The sequence below is a fragment of the Mya arenaria genome, chromosome 14 (assembly GCF_026914265.1).
Source record: "Mya arenaria isolate MELC-2E11 chromosome 14, ASM2691426v1".
Taxonomy (NCBI): domain Eukaryota; kingdom Metazoa; phylum Mollusca; class Bivalvia; order Myida; family Myidae; genus Mya; species Mya arenaria.
This window is the reverse complement of record NC_069135.1, coordinates 50,787,387-50,806,026: the sequence shown is the minus strand read 5'-3', so window position 1 is coordinate 50,806,026 and position 18,640 is coordinate 50,787,387. Positions and strand designations below refer to the sequence as shown.

At 35.9% G+C, this 18,640-nt stretch overlaps 1 protein-coding gene and 1 long non-coding RNA gene across 2 annotated transcripts; both read right to left on the bottom strand.

Annotated features, from left to right (window-relative positions):
- Positions 1-6,270: 6,270 nt before the first annotated feature.
- On the bottom strand, positions 6,271-8,188 carry LOC128216219 (uncharacterized). The gene is made up of 2 exons (XM_052922788.1): positions 7,875-8,188; positions 6,271-7,615 (listed from the first exon to the last, which is right to left on the bottom strand). Exons 1-2 carry the CDS (start codon positions 8,186-8,188, stop codon positions 6,271-6,273), a joined length of 1,659 nt encoding a protein of 552 aa, XP_052778748.1.
- Positions 8,189-10,177: 1,989 nt separating this feature from the next.
- Positions 10,178-11,429, bottom strand: LOC128218334 (uncharacterized). The gene is made up of 3 exons (XR_008258353.1): positions 11,371-11,429; positions 10,599-10,727; positions 10,178-10,292 (listed from the first exon to the last, which is right to left on the bottom strand). It is a non-coding gene; the product is annotated as an uncharacterized LOC128218334 (long non-coding RNA).
- Positions 11,430-18,640: the final 7,211 nt, after the last annotated feature.

Genomic DNA, 18,640 nt, shown 5'->3' with positions numbered 1-18,640 from the left:
TCCATGTTGGCAGTACATATATGCGACCAGTTCCATGTTGGCAGTACATATATGCGACCAGTTCCATGTTGGCAGTACATATATGCGACCAGTTCCATGTTGGCAGTACATATATGCGACCAGTTCCATGTTGGCAGTACATATATGCGACCATTTCCTTGTTGGCAGTACATATATGCGACCAGTTCCATGTTGGCGGTGTATGCATGCAGTCAGTTTTATGTTGGAAGTACTTGTATGCGGTCAGTTCCATGTTGGCAGTACATGCATGAGGTCAGTTCCATGTTGGCAGTACTTGTATGTGGTCAGTTCCATGTTGGCGGTGTATGCATGCGTTTTGTTCCATGTTGGAAGTGCATGTATGTGTTCTGTTCCATGTTGGCGGTGTATGCATGCAGTCAGTTTTATGTTGGAAGTACTTGTATGCGGTCAGTTCCATGTTGGCAGTACATGCATGAGGTCAGTTCCATGTTGGCAGTACTTGTATGTGGTCAGTTCCATGTTGGCGGTGTATGCATGCAGTCAGTTTTATGTTGGAAGTACTTGTATGCGGTCAGTTCCATGTTGGCAGTACATGCATGAGGTCAGTTCCATGTTGGCAGTACTTGTATGTGGTCAGTTCCATGTTGGCGGTGTATGCATGCGTTTTGTTCCATGTTGGAAGTGCATGTATGTGTTCTGTTCCATGTTGGCGGTGTATGCATGCAGTCAGTTTTATGTTGGAAGTACTTGTATGCGGTCAGTTCCATGTTGGCGGTGTATGCATGCGTTTTGTTCCATGTTGGACGTACATATGTATGTGGTCTGTTTCATGTTGGCGGTGTATGCATGTGGTTTCATGTAAATGGCCCGTTCTCCCATCCCGTACAAGTTTCATGTACGGGTTACGAATATCCATCTCGTACATGTTGCATGTTTGGAGTCCGTACTTTCATCCCATACATGTTACATGTACGAGGTCCGTACTTCAATCCCTGACACGTTGCGTATACATGTTATGTGAATCCATCCCGTACCTGTTGCATGGACGGAGTCCGTACCTCTATTTCGAACATGAAAGACTACGTGTTTCGTACATCCATACGTATTTTTGCCAACAACTTTAACGGAAAAAATATTCGTTTCTTCAAAAAATACGTATAATAATGGCACCTTTTTATTATAAATATTTAAAGTATCAGTCAGTCAGTCGGTCGGTCGGTCGGTAGGTCGGTCAGTCGGTCAGTCAGTATGTAAAGAATAAGTAAACATGTTGTTTATTATTGCTATTCAAAATATAGAATAGGGTAGGGTACGGTAGGGGAGGGTGGGGCATGATTACATTCGAATTGTTCTGAATACGTTCGGAATGAAACAAAATGATAACTCCAATTTCATGTTTCCATGGCTTAGAATGTTTGCAAGCTAAACTCACGTCTGCATCAAATCTAAAAATATATTTGATATATTTAAGGAACTGTTTTATTTCTATGAATGAGGGCATATTAAATGTAATTTTGTCATGCAATAAGAGATTTTAAGATTTATTGACACATGTCTACGTTACATTAAGAAGACGTGCTGGTTGCAAGACCCATGTCCACGTACATTGCATTAGCATTGTATATGTCGAGTTTGTTTATTTTATAACATTCGGAATAATATAGCTTTAAATAGTTCGAAAAGTACATTACGTAATTGGAATATTTTTCACTATTTAAAAGCAAACCTACTACATACGCGGGTGTTTTTATTAAAATCAAATGAAAAAGTTTATATCTGATTAAATTGCACTAAGCCTCTTAACTTCAAAAGGGACGGTAAATTAGAAATTAACATTAGGTAAAAGTGTATCATTTTCACATTTAAAAGCGCCACCAGTTTGTCTTGTTCAACTACAGCGCTGTTTAAAAAGGTCAATTCAGGCGTCCTTTCAGGGATATAAAATATATCAACGATGTACACAAACGATTAGATAAAAAGTAGTTCGTTGGCAAAACAGGGTGCAACAAAATAACGTCGGTCGGGAAACCATAGACACACAATTATTGTATACACCTTACTTCCATGTGTATCACGAATCAGTTTCAAAACAGTTACGGTTCTGTCAGAGAAGGTGTGCAAACTGGTATGTGTAAGGAAACCGATCCACAAATAAGTTAGTTCTGTCATCGTTCCATTTGCAATATGGTTAATCTTTCCTGAAGGATGGTCCATACTATATTGGTATTTTATAAAATATCACTGATAGCTGATTACTAATAGACTTTTAAGCTTTGATTTCACAGAATTTATAATAGTGATACATTGATACAAATACAAACATGATACTGTAGTGAGTGAGTCGGGCAACACAATACTGTACTAAGTGACACAGGCAACATGATACTGTAGCGAGTGACACATGCCTTATGATACTGTAGTGAGTGACACAGGCAACGTGATGTTTCAGTGCGTGGCACATGATACATGATACTGTAGATAGTGACAAAGGCAATATGATACTGTAGTGAGTGACACAGGTAAACCCATAATGTAGTGCGTGACACAGGCAAACTGATAATGCAACGCGTGTCAAAGGCAACATGATACTACAGTCTATGACTCTTGCAACATAATACTGTAGTGAGTAACACAGACAACACGATACTGTAGTGAGTGACTCAGGCAACATGATACTATATAGAGTGACACGGACACCATGATAATGTAGTGAATGACTCAGTCAACTTGTTACTGTAGTGAGTGACACAGGCAACACGATTCTATAGTGAGTGACACAGGCAACACGATACTGTAGTGAGTGACACAGGTAACACGATACTGTAGTGAGTGACACAGTCAACTTGATACTGTAGTAAGTGATACAGGCAACATGATACTGTAGTGAGCGACACAGGCAACACGATACTGTAGTGAGTGACACAGTCAACATGATACTGTATTGAGTGACACAGGCAACACGAGTCTGTAGTGAGTGACACAGGCAACACGATACTGTAGTGAGTGACACAGTCAACATGATACTGTAGTGAGTGACACAGGCAACATGATACTCTTGTGAGTGACACAGGCAACATGATACTGTAGTGAGTGACACAGGCAACGTGCTACTCTAGTGACTGACACAGGCAACATGATACTGTAGTGAGTGACACATACAACATGATACTCTAGTGACCAACACAGGCAACATGATACTGTAGTAAGTGACACAGTCAACATGATACTGTAGTGAGTGACACAGTCAACGTGATACTGTAGTAAGTGATACAGGCAACATGATACTGTAGTGAGCGACACAGGCAACACGATACTATATTGAGTGACACAGGCAACATGATACTGTAGTGAGTGACACAGGCAACATGATACTCTAGTGACTGACACAGGCAACATGATACTGTAGTGAGTGACACAGTCAACATGATACTGTAGTGAGTGACACAGTCAACATGATACTGTAGTGATTGACACAGTCAACATGATACTCTACTGACTGACACAGGCAACATGATACTGTAGTGAGTGACACAGGCAACACGATACTCTAGTGACTGACACAGGCAACATGATACTCTAGTGAGTGATACAGGCAACATGACACTGTAGTGAGTGACACAGTCAACATGATACTGTAGTAAGTTACACAGATAACATGATACTCTAGTGACTGACACAGGCAGCATGATACTGTAGTGACTGACAAATGCAACATGATACTGTAGTGAGTAACACAGACAACATGATACTATAGTGAGTGATACAGACAATATGATACTGTAGTGGGTGACACTGACAACGTGATACTGTAGTGAGTGATACAGACAACATGCTACTGTAGTGAGTGACACAGGCAACATGATACTGTAGTGAGTGACACAGGCAACATGATACTGAAGTTGGTCCCACAGGCAACATGATACTGTAGTGAGTGACACAGGCAACACGGTACTGTATTGAGTGCAATATACAACATGATTTTGTAGCAAGTGACACAGACAACATGATGCTGTAGTGATTAACAGATGCAACATGGTATTGGGTAGATGATACAGACAAGATGATACTGTAGTGAGTGACAGATGCAACATGATACTTCAGTAAGTGACACTTGCGACATGAAAATGTCACCCACAACAGTATCATGTATTCTGTGGTCTAAATTTACTCTCTGATCAGATTTGGTTATACTTCATTTTCGCAAACACTTGAATGCGTATTGTTAAAAGTGTACACATCCGGGAGGGGGGGGGGGTGCAGAAACCTGGTCACCGACTGCCAGAAAAAATACCTCATTGTATACCGGGCCCTAAATATCTCAGCCCGATAAAAATAGCTCATATATCTGTTCATCCGCCGAGTATACCACTCCGATAAAATATTTCATATCAATGAGTTATCTCCTGACTCAACGACCCAGGTAGAGACATCTTTCATATTAATGTTAACCAAAAAAAACGGGTTCATCTCTGTATATATATTTTATTAATGGGTAAGCCTAAGGTTGAACGAACCCAGCTCGACAAATAGTAACATATCAGCGTTTAACGGATCCAGCTTGACAGACATGTTTCCATATATATGTGTAACTTCTGTTTTAAACGGATCCAGGTGACATACTTGTTTCCATATACATGTTTAACTTCTTTGCTAAACAGATCCAACTTGACAAACATGTTTTCATATACTTGTTTAATTTCTGGGCTTAACAGACCAGCTTGACAAGCATATTTCCATATAAATGTTAAACTTTTTGGCAAAATGGACCCAGTCGGCATACATGCTTCCATATACATGATTAACTTCTGGGCTTAACGGACCCAGCTTGACATAATTTGCTGAATGTGTAACCCCAGACAATTGTTTTGAAATGTTTACACCCAGACAACATATATCATTTAAATGTGTAACCACAAGGCACCCCTGGTTGGAATGTTAAGGGCGTCCTTTTCAAGGTGTACAGGTCTCTAGGATGAGCTAAAACTGGGTAAATAATGGCGTGAATAAAATGTTTCTAAGTATTAATAGGTATTATTGACATCTTTAGTTTGTATTCAGATATTCGATCATTACGATCTACAAATAAGCTTGTCATAAAATCAAGCCCTCCTCTTACTTGCTTACAAATGTAAAAAGCATTCATATATATTTTGCCCGATGTCCAAAAGTAACCTTAAGAGATCGGGAATTCTAAAATAAATTAAAAAAAGAAGACAAACTCCCATTTTCATCTCGCATTAATTTAAAGAAATTTCCAACGGGAACGAGCAACGTCAAAATATATGACATGTGAGATGGCCAGAAAAGGGCCTGAATTTGATAATAATTTGGAATTATACCAAACATGAAATCTTTCAAAACAGCATGGTATCAATGTGAAAGCAAACTTCGCTGACAAACATAAGCAGAACTGAACAGAAAGAATGTTTAAAAAGACTAACTGTTTATCAATTACATTGAAATTGTCAATTTAAATATCATACAGTGTATCATTATCATCGGAAGTGTTCATAAAGATTCTTACAGTAAATCATAACCATCGAAATTGTTTAGTTCCTTACAGTTAAACGTAAACGTCGGAAGGTTTCATAAAGTTACATACAGTAAATAATAAACATCCAAAGTATTTACTCGTATAAAGTTACTAACAGGAAACCATTAAGATTGAAATTAGTATTTTGTTCCTTACAGTAATTCATTAACATGGAAATTGTTCATGAAGTCCCTTACAGTAAACATCGGAAGTGTTCATTAAGTTCAATACAGTAAATTAAGATTTATTAGGAAATTAAGATCGAAAGTATTTAAGTTCCTTACAGTAAAACATACCAAAATTGCATGTCTCTTCATGATCAAACTTTTCTTGTTTAGACACAATACTTTTTGTTCGGGATATATGTATTATATTAAACACTTACTCATTTTAGGTCAAGGTTACATGGTTTGGAATTCATGATAGACAGATTACTTTATAGTGGAATAAAATAACTTAAACGTAGAATCATTCTCATTTTATATACATATATATACATGTACACTTATACATCATTTTTTGTTAACAATAGTTAAGTTCACAGAGCAGTCATCGCACAATATATATATATTTAATACAAGAAATAATGCACAATGTTGATATGATTTACTAGCTTATAACAACTTCTAGAAAACATTGCTTACATTTAACATCCAATGTCAACCAAACTAGATTAAACAAAGGAGGAAACACTCGTACACATCTTCTATCAAGGTTTGTTTTTGCAAACCAGAATATGATGCTGTAGTTCTAGTTCAACACAACTTGATAACAGTTATGTCGTTCTCCTCATAATTCCCAACAATGAGAGTTGAGGTTTGTCCACTAAACCACACTGACTGAGGGCAACAAATGCCATCAGCCTCGCTGGCCACTGTGGTCACCTTCTGTTTCCCCTCCTTGTCTACCTGTACCACAGCGATAGACCCCCGCCCACACACAAACACATGGTCACTGGGGCTGACAAATAGTCCAGTTGGATTTTTTAGGTCAGGGTATTCTACTGTAAATAACACTTGACCGGTTTTATCAAATGTTAATAATTTAGAGATATAATCATTTGTAACATATAATCTCTTCCCAGTAGGAGAGACAGCACAATTGTACACTGTCCTAACACAAGACAAGGCTTCATATATCGTCTTAAGAAGTCTTCCATCCATAGAATATAGGTACAGGCCATCAAAGGAGCCCACATATAGCTGGCCTTTGTGGTGAGCAATGGAATGACAGCAGTGGTCTGTGGTGAACTTTCTCATTGATTGTAGCTTCCCTTTGGTCACTGTGAGGAAGTAGACCTCATTAATAGTAGAGAAGTCACTTACAGCTACTGCTATAACATTGTCTGTGGTGTGACACAAGTGTTGAGGAGTAGAAGGCAGATCAAAGTGGTCAATGACCGCATACTGCCTGTTCAGAAGCTTCACTCTTATGTTGTTATAATCAGCAATAACCATCTCTCCATTTGCCAACCCACATACACCTTTAATACTGCAATTATTCTTGTCCTTCTTTATTCTTACCTTATAATGACTTAAACTCTGAACCTTATACACATAAGTGGAAAAAACACTTTCAACATTGCCAAGGCGCTTTAGGTTTCTCAGAAATGGTAATACACTTTCATCAGATTTGAACTTCATTCCTTCTTTTACTCTTATTTCTTGCACAAAACGATTCGCTTCACTAAGTATAGACTGGCATTTTCTGAATCCAATGTAAGGTATGGTGTCCTTGTTTTTGCCAGTTGTCTGCTGGAGCTTCTCAATTAAGGTCTTGAGTTGGTCATCCATATGGCCAAGGGTTTCTAAATCATCTTTTATAGACTTCTTTAAATCTTCCATCATGCTATCCAACTGTTCAACTGTCTTCTTCTCCAGCTTGTCTAAGATCTGGTTTATTTCTTTGCGGAGCGCCTTGATTTCAACCAGGATGTTCTTGTAGGAGTCTTTCAGTGAGGCTTGGTCTTTCGTCCAATTAGTCTTGAGCTCATCCAGCCTGTACCTCATCTTGTCCACTGCTACTGGCAGCTGCTTGAACTCTTCTGTCTTCAGGAAGCCCTTGGCCAGGTCAGGTAGGTGACTGATGCTGCTACACAGCCTGGAAATTATGTACTCATTTATTTAGTGGCTTTCACCATTTTGGGAAAGGAAGAAAAGGACATATTCCTGCAATATTGCATGCATTTCGACATTATTGTTTCTTTACTTTATGGAAATAAAAGTTTTTTCTTTACCTTTAAAATCGTCAAACTCAACAAGCACACAGAATGGTGAAAGGCAGCGAAAAGGTGTCCAGTTACATGTAACAATTTTAAGATTATATTTAGACTAATAATCACCCGTGGTTTAACTCTCACCTGTGGTTAAGGGCCACACAGACACTGCAGCACAATTCCTGGTGGTCATCACAGTGGACTTCCAGCTCTTTGCCATGCTTGTCACATCTATCCATGGAGAACCCCGCCCACTTTTGAATTTCTCCACGCTCATACACAGCGTGCTTCTTGAAATACTCCCCATGAATTCTTACACATTTGCCACACAGATAGTGTTCACACTGTGGACAGAAGTGCTGTGCTTCAGTGTTAAGGTCATTTTCCTCGCACTTGGAGCAACTATAGTCGTGAATCAGGTCAGATCCCTTGCAAATAGATGAACCTTTTGAGGCCATGTTTTGTTCTTATAGTGAAATAACTGTTTATTTAAAGTCATTTCTGTGTTAAAACAATCAATACCATTGCAACCATTTCACAGTAATGACAATTTCAATAATCCATCACTTAGAAAACATAGCTTTAAATATTACAATTCACATATTTGAGGACCGCCATTGCTGTGACAAGTTATAACTGCGTAACTGATATATGGCAATTTTCCCTTTGTATTTCACGTAACCAGAAAGTAAAATTATTTGCTGAACTATTTTATCATAAACTTATCGGACAGAGATAAACACACACCAAACACACTGAAGATTAGAACTTTAATAAGAAACAGAGATAGCATATTTCATTACGATTTTAATAACTTTTATTAAAGCAAAATTATAAATCATACCTGAATTTCAGAAAACAGATATACATACTATGAATGCTAAAACTATATTTCAGATTTGTTTATTAAACCCCCGGGATTTTTTACCTTCAGCTTAAAGTAATTGGTCCTTTTCATCCAGTTCGAGCCAACGACAAATTCGAGCAAACGAGGTTCGACTGGATAGGCTTTACACTACTAATTCATGTTCCAATACTTTTCAATATAAACAGGCAACACATCACAGTGGGAAAATGCCATTTCAAGCATTTCACGTATATGACAACCAAAATGTCAGTCAGAAATAGCATTCTCATTCTATATATAGAGAGTACATCAGGCGTGAGACCACAGTTATTTTTACTATATGTTTCATATAGACACTAACCTGGCTTTTGACTTTATACACACCCCAATTGAAAAACAAGGACATGGCATCTCTAGAACAATTCAAGACACAAAATATAATCACAAGAAAACACCATGTTGACCATTGACCCGCCTGTCAAAATTGAGTTCAAATACAAAACCCTTCCGCCAGGGAGTCAATCGGCTACAAACAACTAATTTTCAAATTTCCACAAGCTATGATTTTTCCAATATTTACATTGAAAACTATCAATTTCTGCAATAGAGTGTCAAATTCAGTCAAGTTCTCTGCAAAAAGAACATTTTTTGCTTCTTTTTCATAATTTTAATAAAATATTGATACTTGAACACAAGCACTCTTTGTTTCTGTATTCACATCCGGATCTTGGTCAACGGGGGGCAGATAACTGTGGTCTTGAGCCTATTTAAGCAACATTTTTTTCAGAAACAGACTTCAAAACTCCTATAGTTCAGCTTCAGGCTATATGCAACACATACTGAAAGTTTGGCAATGATATATCAAATACTAAATGAATGAGACAAGTATTAGCACCTGTGGTATTTTCATAAAAAGCAGAAACAGCCATTTCCCTCAAATGTTAAGTCGCAAACCTTTGAAGAGCCATTATTTCCTTATGCATTGGAATAATTTGACCAAGTAAAGTTTTCCTTGTAGCTTTTAATGGTGTCTATAGAACAGCACCACAAAACTGGCCTGCCTACTCTTTTAAGATTTTTTTCTAAGCAAAATAAGGTTTTTCCACTTCATCGGCTTAGTGTTTTATATAAAAAATGACATAGAGCCCAACTGAAATGCCTCAACTTGTCAAAATTTTGCTTTTCTGGTCCACTTATATACAAAGGTAACAGAACTGTTCAGTTTAACACAAGAAATTTAGTGATAATGTGTTAATAGACAGTCTAAACAACACTATATGCCAAATTGTTGGCTTCCGGGACAAATGGCGCAACAAAGGAAATGGCAAAAAACACACCAAAACTTAAAGATTCATGACAACTGCTAGTGTTTTCATGTATGAGGTGGCTACATGATGTAGAAAATGCAGAGATGGCATTATTATGCCCATTTTTAAAAAAAAAAATACTTTAAGAATCTGTTTTGAAGGCTAGATTTGGCATTAAATTCAGAGTACAGCACTTCGCTATTGTCTATAAGATGCTTATTTACACCTGATTTGCTATAAATCTCACTCATTGGAATCATTTACACACAAACAAGCACTACAGAGTTGACTAACATCTTCATTCTTCTGAAATATTGGATTCAGAGTTGCATCTCCTGGATTCAGATTGCAGGACTACCGCCTGGGGAAAAGGCCGCAGCTAACTGGAGCTTATTGGCACATCATGATCTGCAAGCAAGACACAAAAGCAATGTTTTACACAAATAAAACTATCTGCCACTACTGTTAAAGTTTGAAAAAGGCCTGTAAACACTCATTTGAGGCATACACAACCTTTAATATAGTCATAAATGTGATAAATATGCAGAAAAGTTCATGAATTCAAAGATTTTCAGGACAAATTTAATAGAATATATAGTCTTTTGGACATTTTGCAATCAGTTTTTAACAACTCAAAGGTAAATCTCATCTTATTGAGTACCCAGATGCATTTTGCAAGCATTCAAACCAGACATGCTTAGAATTTCTTCTTACTTGGAGATGGTATTCCTTTCTTGAAAATCCTCGCCGAGAGCCGGTATGGAAAACCACACGAGACCACAGTTTTACCAGCACTGGTTCATGTCCTTGAAAATTCCTCTGTGGCTACAGCAACCAGGCTGGCTATTAAAATAAGCAATAAATTAGGGTTTTTAAAACATTTATACTGTATTAAGGTTGTGTTTTTAATGCATTAAGGGAAAAGGCTCTATTCTTTATGAAAGCTGCTCACTTTTTATTTATTTTGCCTTGAGAAATGTCAAGTTTTTCAATGAATAAACTGAATAAATGAATGAATTAATGAATATATATGAATGATTGATAGAATGAATTAATGAATTAATGAAAGGTGGCATTATTTCTTTAAAATTGGGATCTCATTGTGTTGCTGTGATTGTTAAAGTATATGTTTTCTTGTCCATAAGCTGATAATCATATGCACACTAAATAAAACATCATTCTGCATCCTATGTGCAGTAAGTTTTGTTTAATTGCTTATAGAATTTGCAATTATTGTAATGTTTGCTTAAAAGAGCAAACAAAATGTGTGAATAGATGCACAATACAGACCAAAGACTGATACAAGTCAGCAGTTTCATTAGAAAATAATATTATTATCAAAGCCACATCAGAAATGATTGACAACATGAAAGAAATTCATTTATGAATGGAACAAACAGTCTCAATGGGCTTTTATGACCAAACTGTCTCACTTTGTACTTCAGTTTGGATACCATTTTCTAATATATTATCTTGAAGTACTTACAAATTACAGCATGTTGGCAAACACCAAGTACAGCTTGGCCTCTGGTGGGCAGCTTGGTGGGGGGTGGGGGGGGGGGTTCTTCAACAGACAGTTCCTCCTGGGTCTGCTTCCTATGTTAAAAAAATCCCTCCATTTATACTTTGGAATTGAAAGTGAGGCTTTCATTCATTAGTTACCATCATTTGGAACTATTTTCAAATATTAAATTGAAAGTGAAAGTAGTTTTTTTTAAAAATGTCAAAAAGACATATAAGAAAATTATATATTATTAATTTATATTATGTAATATAAGATTTTCACATTTCATACTCGAACACCAATATTCTATGGCTAAGCACTGTCAACTGGCCAAATTTCAACCAGATAGCTGTATAAATTAAGAATTTATAACAATTTAAAATAGGCCACCCCTCCAAAAGCTTCCTCTATATCAGGCGTGAGACCACAGTTATTTTTACTATATGTTTCATATAGACACTAACCTGGCTTTTGACTTTATACACACCCCAATTGAAAAACAAGGACATGGCATCTCTAGAACAATTCAAGTCACAAAATATAATCACAAGAAAATACCATGTTGACCATTGACCCGACTGTCAAAATTGAGTTCAAATACAAAACCCTTCCGCCAGGGAGTCAATCGGCTACAAACAACTAATTTTCAGACTTCCACAAGCTATGATTTTTCCAATATTTACATTGAAAACTATCAATTTCTGCAATAGAGTGTCAAATTCAGTCAAGTTCTCTGCAAAAAGAACATTTTTTGCTTCTTTTTCATTCAATTTTAATAAAATATTGATACTTGAACACAAGCACTCTTTGTTTCTGTATTCACATCCGGATCTTGGTCAACGGGGGGCAGATAACTGTGGTCTTGAGCTCAACGGGGGGCAGATAACTGTGGTCTTGAGCCATCATTGACCACATACGAGTACTTGGCAATTAGTAATAACGTACCTATAACGAACGCAGAGTTGAATACGTAACCGTATGCATTTGGTTGTTAAAAAACAAATGTAAAAGTGTATTTCTTGCAGATTTATGAAATGTAATATCTCGATTGATTTGGTTGTTTTGAATTGAAGTGACAAACTTCGTTTTCTTAAGACATCATTACCCAATTAATTTTCATATATTAACACATATTAATACTTCACAATATATTTATAGAAGAAATGTTTCTAAGCACTTTTATACACGCGTCGTTGAAAGACAAAAACACCAAGAATACCTTGCCCGTGCAAACATTTTCCTAGATATACATCCCAGTGCCAAACACACACTTGTGTTATAATTGATTTTATTGCCGCCTGCTGCAAGCTTTAATCCTTAATTTGTCTACAAACGGTGGTTAAAAGTCCAGATTGCCAACTTTTCTATGCAATATGTTTAGTTTATGGTAATATCTGTTTTCAATTTTACTGTTCAAATATATCGTTGGACACCACACACCCAGTTACGTTCTTGCTTTAGAAATTCCACGGTCAAGAGTATGGTTTTATATAGGCCATGTAGGCCGCGGTTTTCGCTTTATTTCTGAAATACATTTAATCTTCTAATGTGAAATGTAAGGGAATCGTTACTACTATTTGTACATACATTTATTAGTAGAGCATATAGGCCAAAACTAAGCTCCGTCATGTTTCTTCAAACTGTGAGTGCCAATTAATTGTGACGGTGTTTGAGTGGTAACTACATGTGGCAACATATACGGGTGTAATATATTACAGTTTGATTTTTTCTTATAATGTCATCATAATGTTACACCAAGTAGCAGTATTTACTCACACAATAACTTTGAACCGCGCGTGACACTCAGAAATGGATCTAATTGTAAATGTTCGATATACTTAGTATCAGTTTTTAAGAATTAAAGTTATACTATAACATGTTGATTATTGTAACGACGGATAAGTTATATACCATGATGTTTGAAACAAGTAACACTTTGTCCGTTGCCATCTATTTCAGTGACAATATTTTTTGTCATACTTTCTGCTTACGTCATATTTATTAAATTACATATTTCTGCGTTTCGCAGCTCAATTATTTTATGACGTAACACAGGGCGCGATGAAAATAACTTTAATGATACAATTTATTTTTCACTCATGGTTAAACGATTTGAAGGCAAAAACAACAGCCCCACATTCATGACGACAGCTCAGTGGCAAAGGTTTAGCACTTTTCTGACAGAGTAAACATGACCTCGTTCTGGTTAAATTGCTTTTAGCTTAATATGTCAGATTTCTCGGAAATCTGTCGTCTGCAAAAGTCCATTGAGTGTTTCTGCAAACCGACTGTTTGTAAAGTACAAGGCATCAATACACTTTGACCAATCTTAAAGTACAAGGATACAGCTGCAAACATTGCAAAGCCAAGGTTTCTTTTCCAATACTTTTATCCAATATTCTTTAATGAAATTTAAAACTGGCTTAAATGTGTCGAGCCTAACCTCAATGCATGTAAATAGAAGTTGTATGTTAAATGCAAAAGCTTAGAAAAAGATGAAAGTCTATTGTTTTATTAATCAACCATGCATCTGGAAACCCTTTAGGAATATTTTCAAACGGAGGAAAAAATGTCTTAACTGTATAACTAATACAATGAAAACTACAGGGACAAGCCCAGAAGTCAAACATTCTAAAATGAACCCTGTTTAGGGGCACAAGACAAGGGCCCAAACAACAATGAACTATAAACACAAACATATTAACATCACAAATACAAACACCAAGTACATATTACACTGCATACATAAATATAAACACAACAAGCAAATCATTCTCTCACTAAAACTGCTTTACCGTGAAATGAAAGGTCAGTGAAACGCTTAGTAAGGATAATTGACAAAACGTTAAAGAATGTCTATGAAAATACATCACCCAAAGCTAACGTTTCCAGCATTTTATTTTTACAAGAACTTTTAATTATCTGACAAAACAGTTGTCCAGTAGACAGTTGTAATATCCTGTATGGATCTAAAAAAACTCCCAAAGGTTCACCATAACATGACGGCACAAAGAGATAGAAATATTAACTTGTTTGTTCTTATTTGTGAAATACTTTAGTAAATTAAAAGTGGGCTAATACATTAAAAGCGTCGACAATGCAAATATATTGAGCATTCCAATAAAGTTTAAAATAGTTTTACATTATTATTTTGGAGATGTAACTTTGTATTACCCCCCCCCCCATTTATAATGAATGCCAAGTTTTAATCACACGTGAACCCCATTGGTGTTTTGATTTTAACCTGTTAAGTGAAGCATAATGCATATTGATATAAAATTTATATATATGTACACTCATATATTGAAGAAATAATTCTGAACTATAGTCTGAGCATAAATGTCAAGTTTAACCCTAAAGTCGAGTATACTGAATATATATTTTAACATTATTAGTAATACCACGCCTTGAATTCATTTGTGTACTCTTTCAAGACATTCGACTATACAAATATACTAAACATGCATATCAAGTTTGTAAATTTTGAACAATATGATAAATTTCAGTAATGCAATGAAAACTACAGCGACAAGCCTAATAGAAAATTCAAAAAATAACCCTGCCAAACATCTGTGTTCCCATTCGTGTTTTAGTTAAACCCAAACGCCAAATTAATACCATTTACTGACCAGAATGAACGGATTCACGAACGTTTTGTGTGATGTCGTTATAACTGTGTTGCACACATTTTTTGATATAATATTTTACAACTTTAACATTAGTGTGTTGTATATAAGTCATGATGTATTTTGTAGACAAGTACATGTATTAACGCTTTTCGTTCAATTTTATAGCTTAATATACAATTCAATATCAGTAAAGAGCCAGTTGGGGACAGAACTCCGCGGGTCAATGAGAGTTAATTCCAGGAACATTTCGCGGACAAAATGCAACAGTATCAAAGTAACACCTTCTATAAAAAATATATGACTGTATATAATAAGGGAGTTGGATTTAAGTCATGGTGTATGTTATGAAACATGGCATGGATAAACACCCTTGTTGGCATTTGAAGTCTTATATTATATTTTATAATAGGGTTATTAATCCGGGAGTTTTGATCCGGGAGGTTGTATTCGACTAGAGTGGATTTTACAGATTCGGATTTCACGAGGCGCTAGCAGAGTGAAATCAAAATCTGCAAAAATCCAGGAGAGTCGAATACGACATTCCGGATCACAACGCAGTACTAAAAACCCTTTTATTATATACTCTACTGGTTAGATCACTTAAAAGCCACATGTTTTCATAATAAATGTCATTTTAACAACGCACGATTTTGTTTTATGACGTCATTTTTAACATCGCGCAACGATACTTGTTATGACGTGACGTCACACGAGTGGAATACGGCCGAATTGCACTTGAGTGGAATACGGACTACCGTATTTTGCGATATGTATTGTGTGTGGATTTATGATGGGTATATGATAAATACATGTATGTAAAAATCCTGTCGGGGATCGAACCTCCGCGGGTCAATACGACTTTCTTACTGCAACAAATCACACCAATCTTTTAGCATTACGTTCAATAAAATAAAGGGCTATATCTGGCTGCATCGTAATTAAAGTGAACTTAATTCGCGGAATCCGGGATTGGCAAACATATAATGGGTGCCGGTAAGTCATGCTTTTTAACGCTAACGCGAAGAAACCGAACAAATTCATTCGTTAACACCGCGTTATTTCTTTTCTTTGGTACAAAATTATTTAATTTGCAATAATGTATCTGTTATTTGCAAAGTAAAGGCGTTCCTTATGACAAGTCAGATATCCGAAAGAGCTATGAACTTATAAGATAATTGTATACTTAGTCATTGGTAACTATAATATTTATCATAGCAAGTGATAAGTGCATTTGCGCTTATTTCTGTATCAGGATGCTGCGTATTAGAATATGGAAACTACAGTTACACAGAATAAATTAAGGGTGCCACACGATTACTAAGGTCCAATATGCACTGGACGAAGGACACATTCCATCACAACAACACATACACAATTTAAATTGACATTAAAATATCTGAACTATTAAAAAATGAGGCTACCGCCTTGGAACTGAATGGATATTCTATTTTGCTTTACCGCAAACACCATGTCCGAGCGTTCGTGCAACGATGATGGTCATGGCACCAATCTTATTAAAATCAGATCCTCAATACACGCTGCACAATATTTGGGAGTATCTAAAATGATATTGTTTGACTATAATTCATGTGTAAATACTTTCGATTCAAATAATAGTGCCACTTTAAGGTTACTCACAAATAACTTTTAAAACATTTTAAACAAACATTGCTTATATTCTATATTAAATACATAGTGCTAGGAAAATGCTCTTTAAAAATATATAATTTATCCTCAACCCAAAAAGCAGAGCATTACTACACGAACGCGACATCTCGATATCAATTGAAACTGGTAATTTGCATCTTTCACTAGTGATTTATTGCCTTACATCGAGAGCTTTCATGGCCTCAAGGACAGTACAAGTAAATACAAATCTGCGAGAAGAGCGATTTCATTCGGAAGTTGTCAGAAAATATAACGCGAAATATTTTAATGCAATCTCTTTTAAGTGGTGAATTGTGTCGTATTGATAATATTACAGGAGTCTATCAGTGTGAAAACTTAACGATCTATCCGCGAAGTTGTTTGTAAGCTTATTAACCTAAATAAGAATAAGTTCGATTCCTGAAAGAACGCTGAAATAAGCTTTTGATAAAGGTATTGGTGGTGTAATGGAAATGATGGATATACTTCTTAATGTTCTGGACCAGTATTCAATATTGATCTTATCCTTATATCATTAGACATGCCTCAGTGATTCCATCCAGCCTATTGGTCAGCTAAATATACAGGCCAATCAAAACACTTAGTTTCCAATCTTTAATTTAAGTTCAATCGAAGTTACTTATTGAATACAGCCCCTGTTCTAAAAAACAAAGCAAATAAAAAGGGTAGTAAAATGTCAAAGTTAATTATTTGAAAAACCCTTCCGTCCCTGACAGTTGCTAACGTTTACAACGGGTTGTCTTGTTTTTTATATGCACAACTTCGTTATATGACACGTTTGTAATAGTGGGTAGCGAAAATTATATATAATTCATTAAAAGTGATAATGTCAATTTAATTCAAATTGGTACACAAAGAAATACTTTGTGATAAATCGGCCGGATTCGAAGCTAAATAAAACTAGGTTAAACAATAAGCACGACGCCTTGATGCCATAGAGTAAAGCGTTTTGAATTTTGAAGCTAATAATTATGTTAAACAATCATCAAATAATTGGGTATATCTTGATACAGTCATTTTATGTAGTGCAATTAATTGACAATTAGTGCAGAAACTGTTGTTTGACTGGTATTGATAGTATATATAAAATGATCGGCAGGATAACAGACTAAGGTTAAGTTTGTTCTGCATTCTTCTTGGAAAATTGATACCAATAATTTCTATTTGGGTTACAGGCAGACAAATATTTTTCGTGTCTGATATTTTTTCGTGAAATTTGCCTCCTGTGTTTCGTATTAAAAAAGAGGATAATTCACTTGGTATCGTAACACCGTTAACTTGCATTGCTATTGCACTAGCCTAGGATCATAGCATAATTCATAGATAGACTCCTGACATACACGTTTTCTTTGTTGAAGTGAGGAATTGATAGTTTAAAAACAGTTATAACAAATACTATCGTGTGGTATAATTAGCCCTTGATCTCTTTCAATGGATTACACCTTTACCCAACACGAATTATTGAGTTTCGATATTCGTTAAAGTAGAGACGTTCACGTTTACACATGATATAACTATTATTATCACTATTGCTCTATAAATGCCATCACAGTATATGTTCCGTGATATTCGTCCAGTTTTATTTGGGCAGTGACATCAGAGCACTGCTCGCGTTACCTCAGAACATTAATAAATGTCAGGTTATTTGAAAGCCTGATATCTGTTAATATACTGATATTGAATTTTTACAGACGTCTCAGTTCAACTTGATCATAATCCTTCCTCCTGACTTACATTTCATAATTCATTACTTTCATAGATAATCAAGGGGGATATTTACTGTGTATTTAATTAGCTATCGCGGAATCTCTCAACTTTCTCATCATAAGCCAGTGCCATGTAATCGCATTTCATGTGTACTTTAGAGCAGCGATTTTGTACTCATTGGGGTCATTGTTCGACACAATTGTTTGGATATCCAATGTGATGTTGGATGTATATCTTACTAATAACTG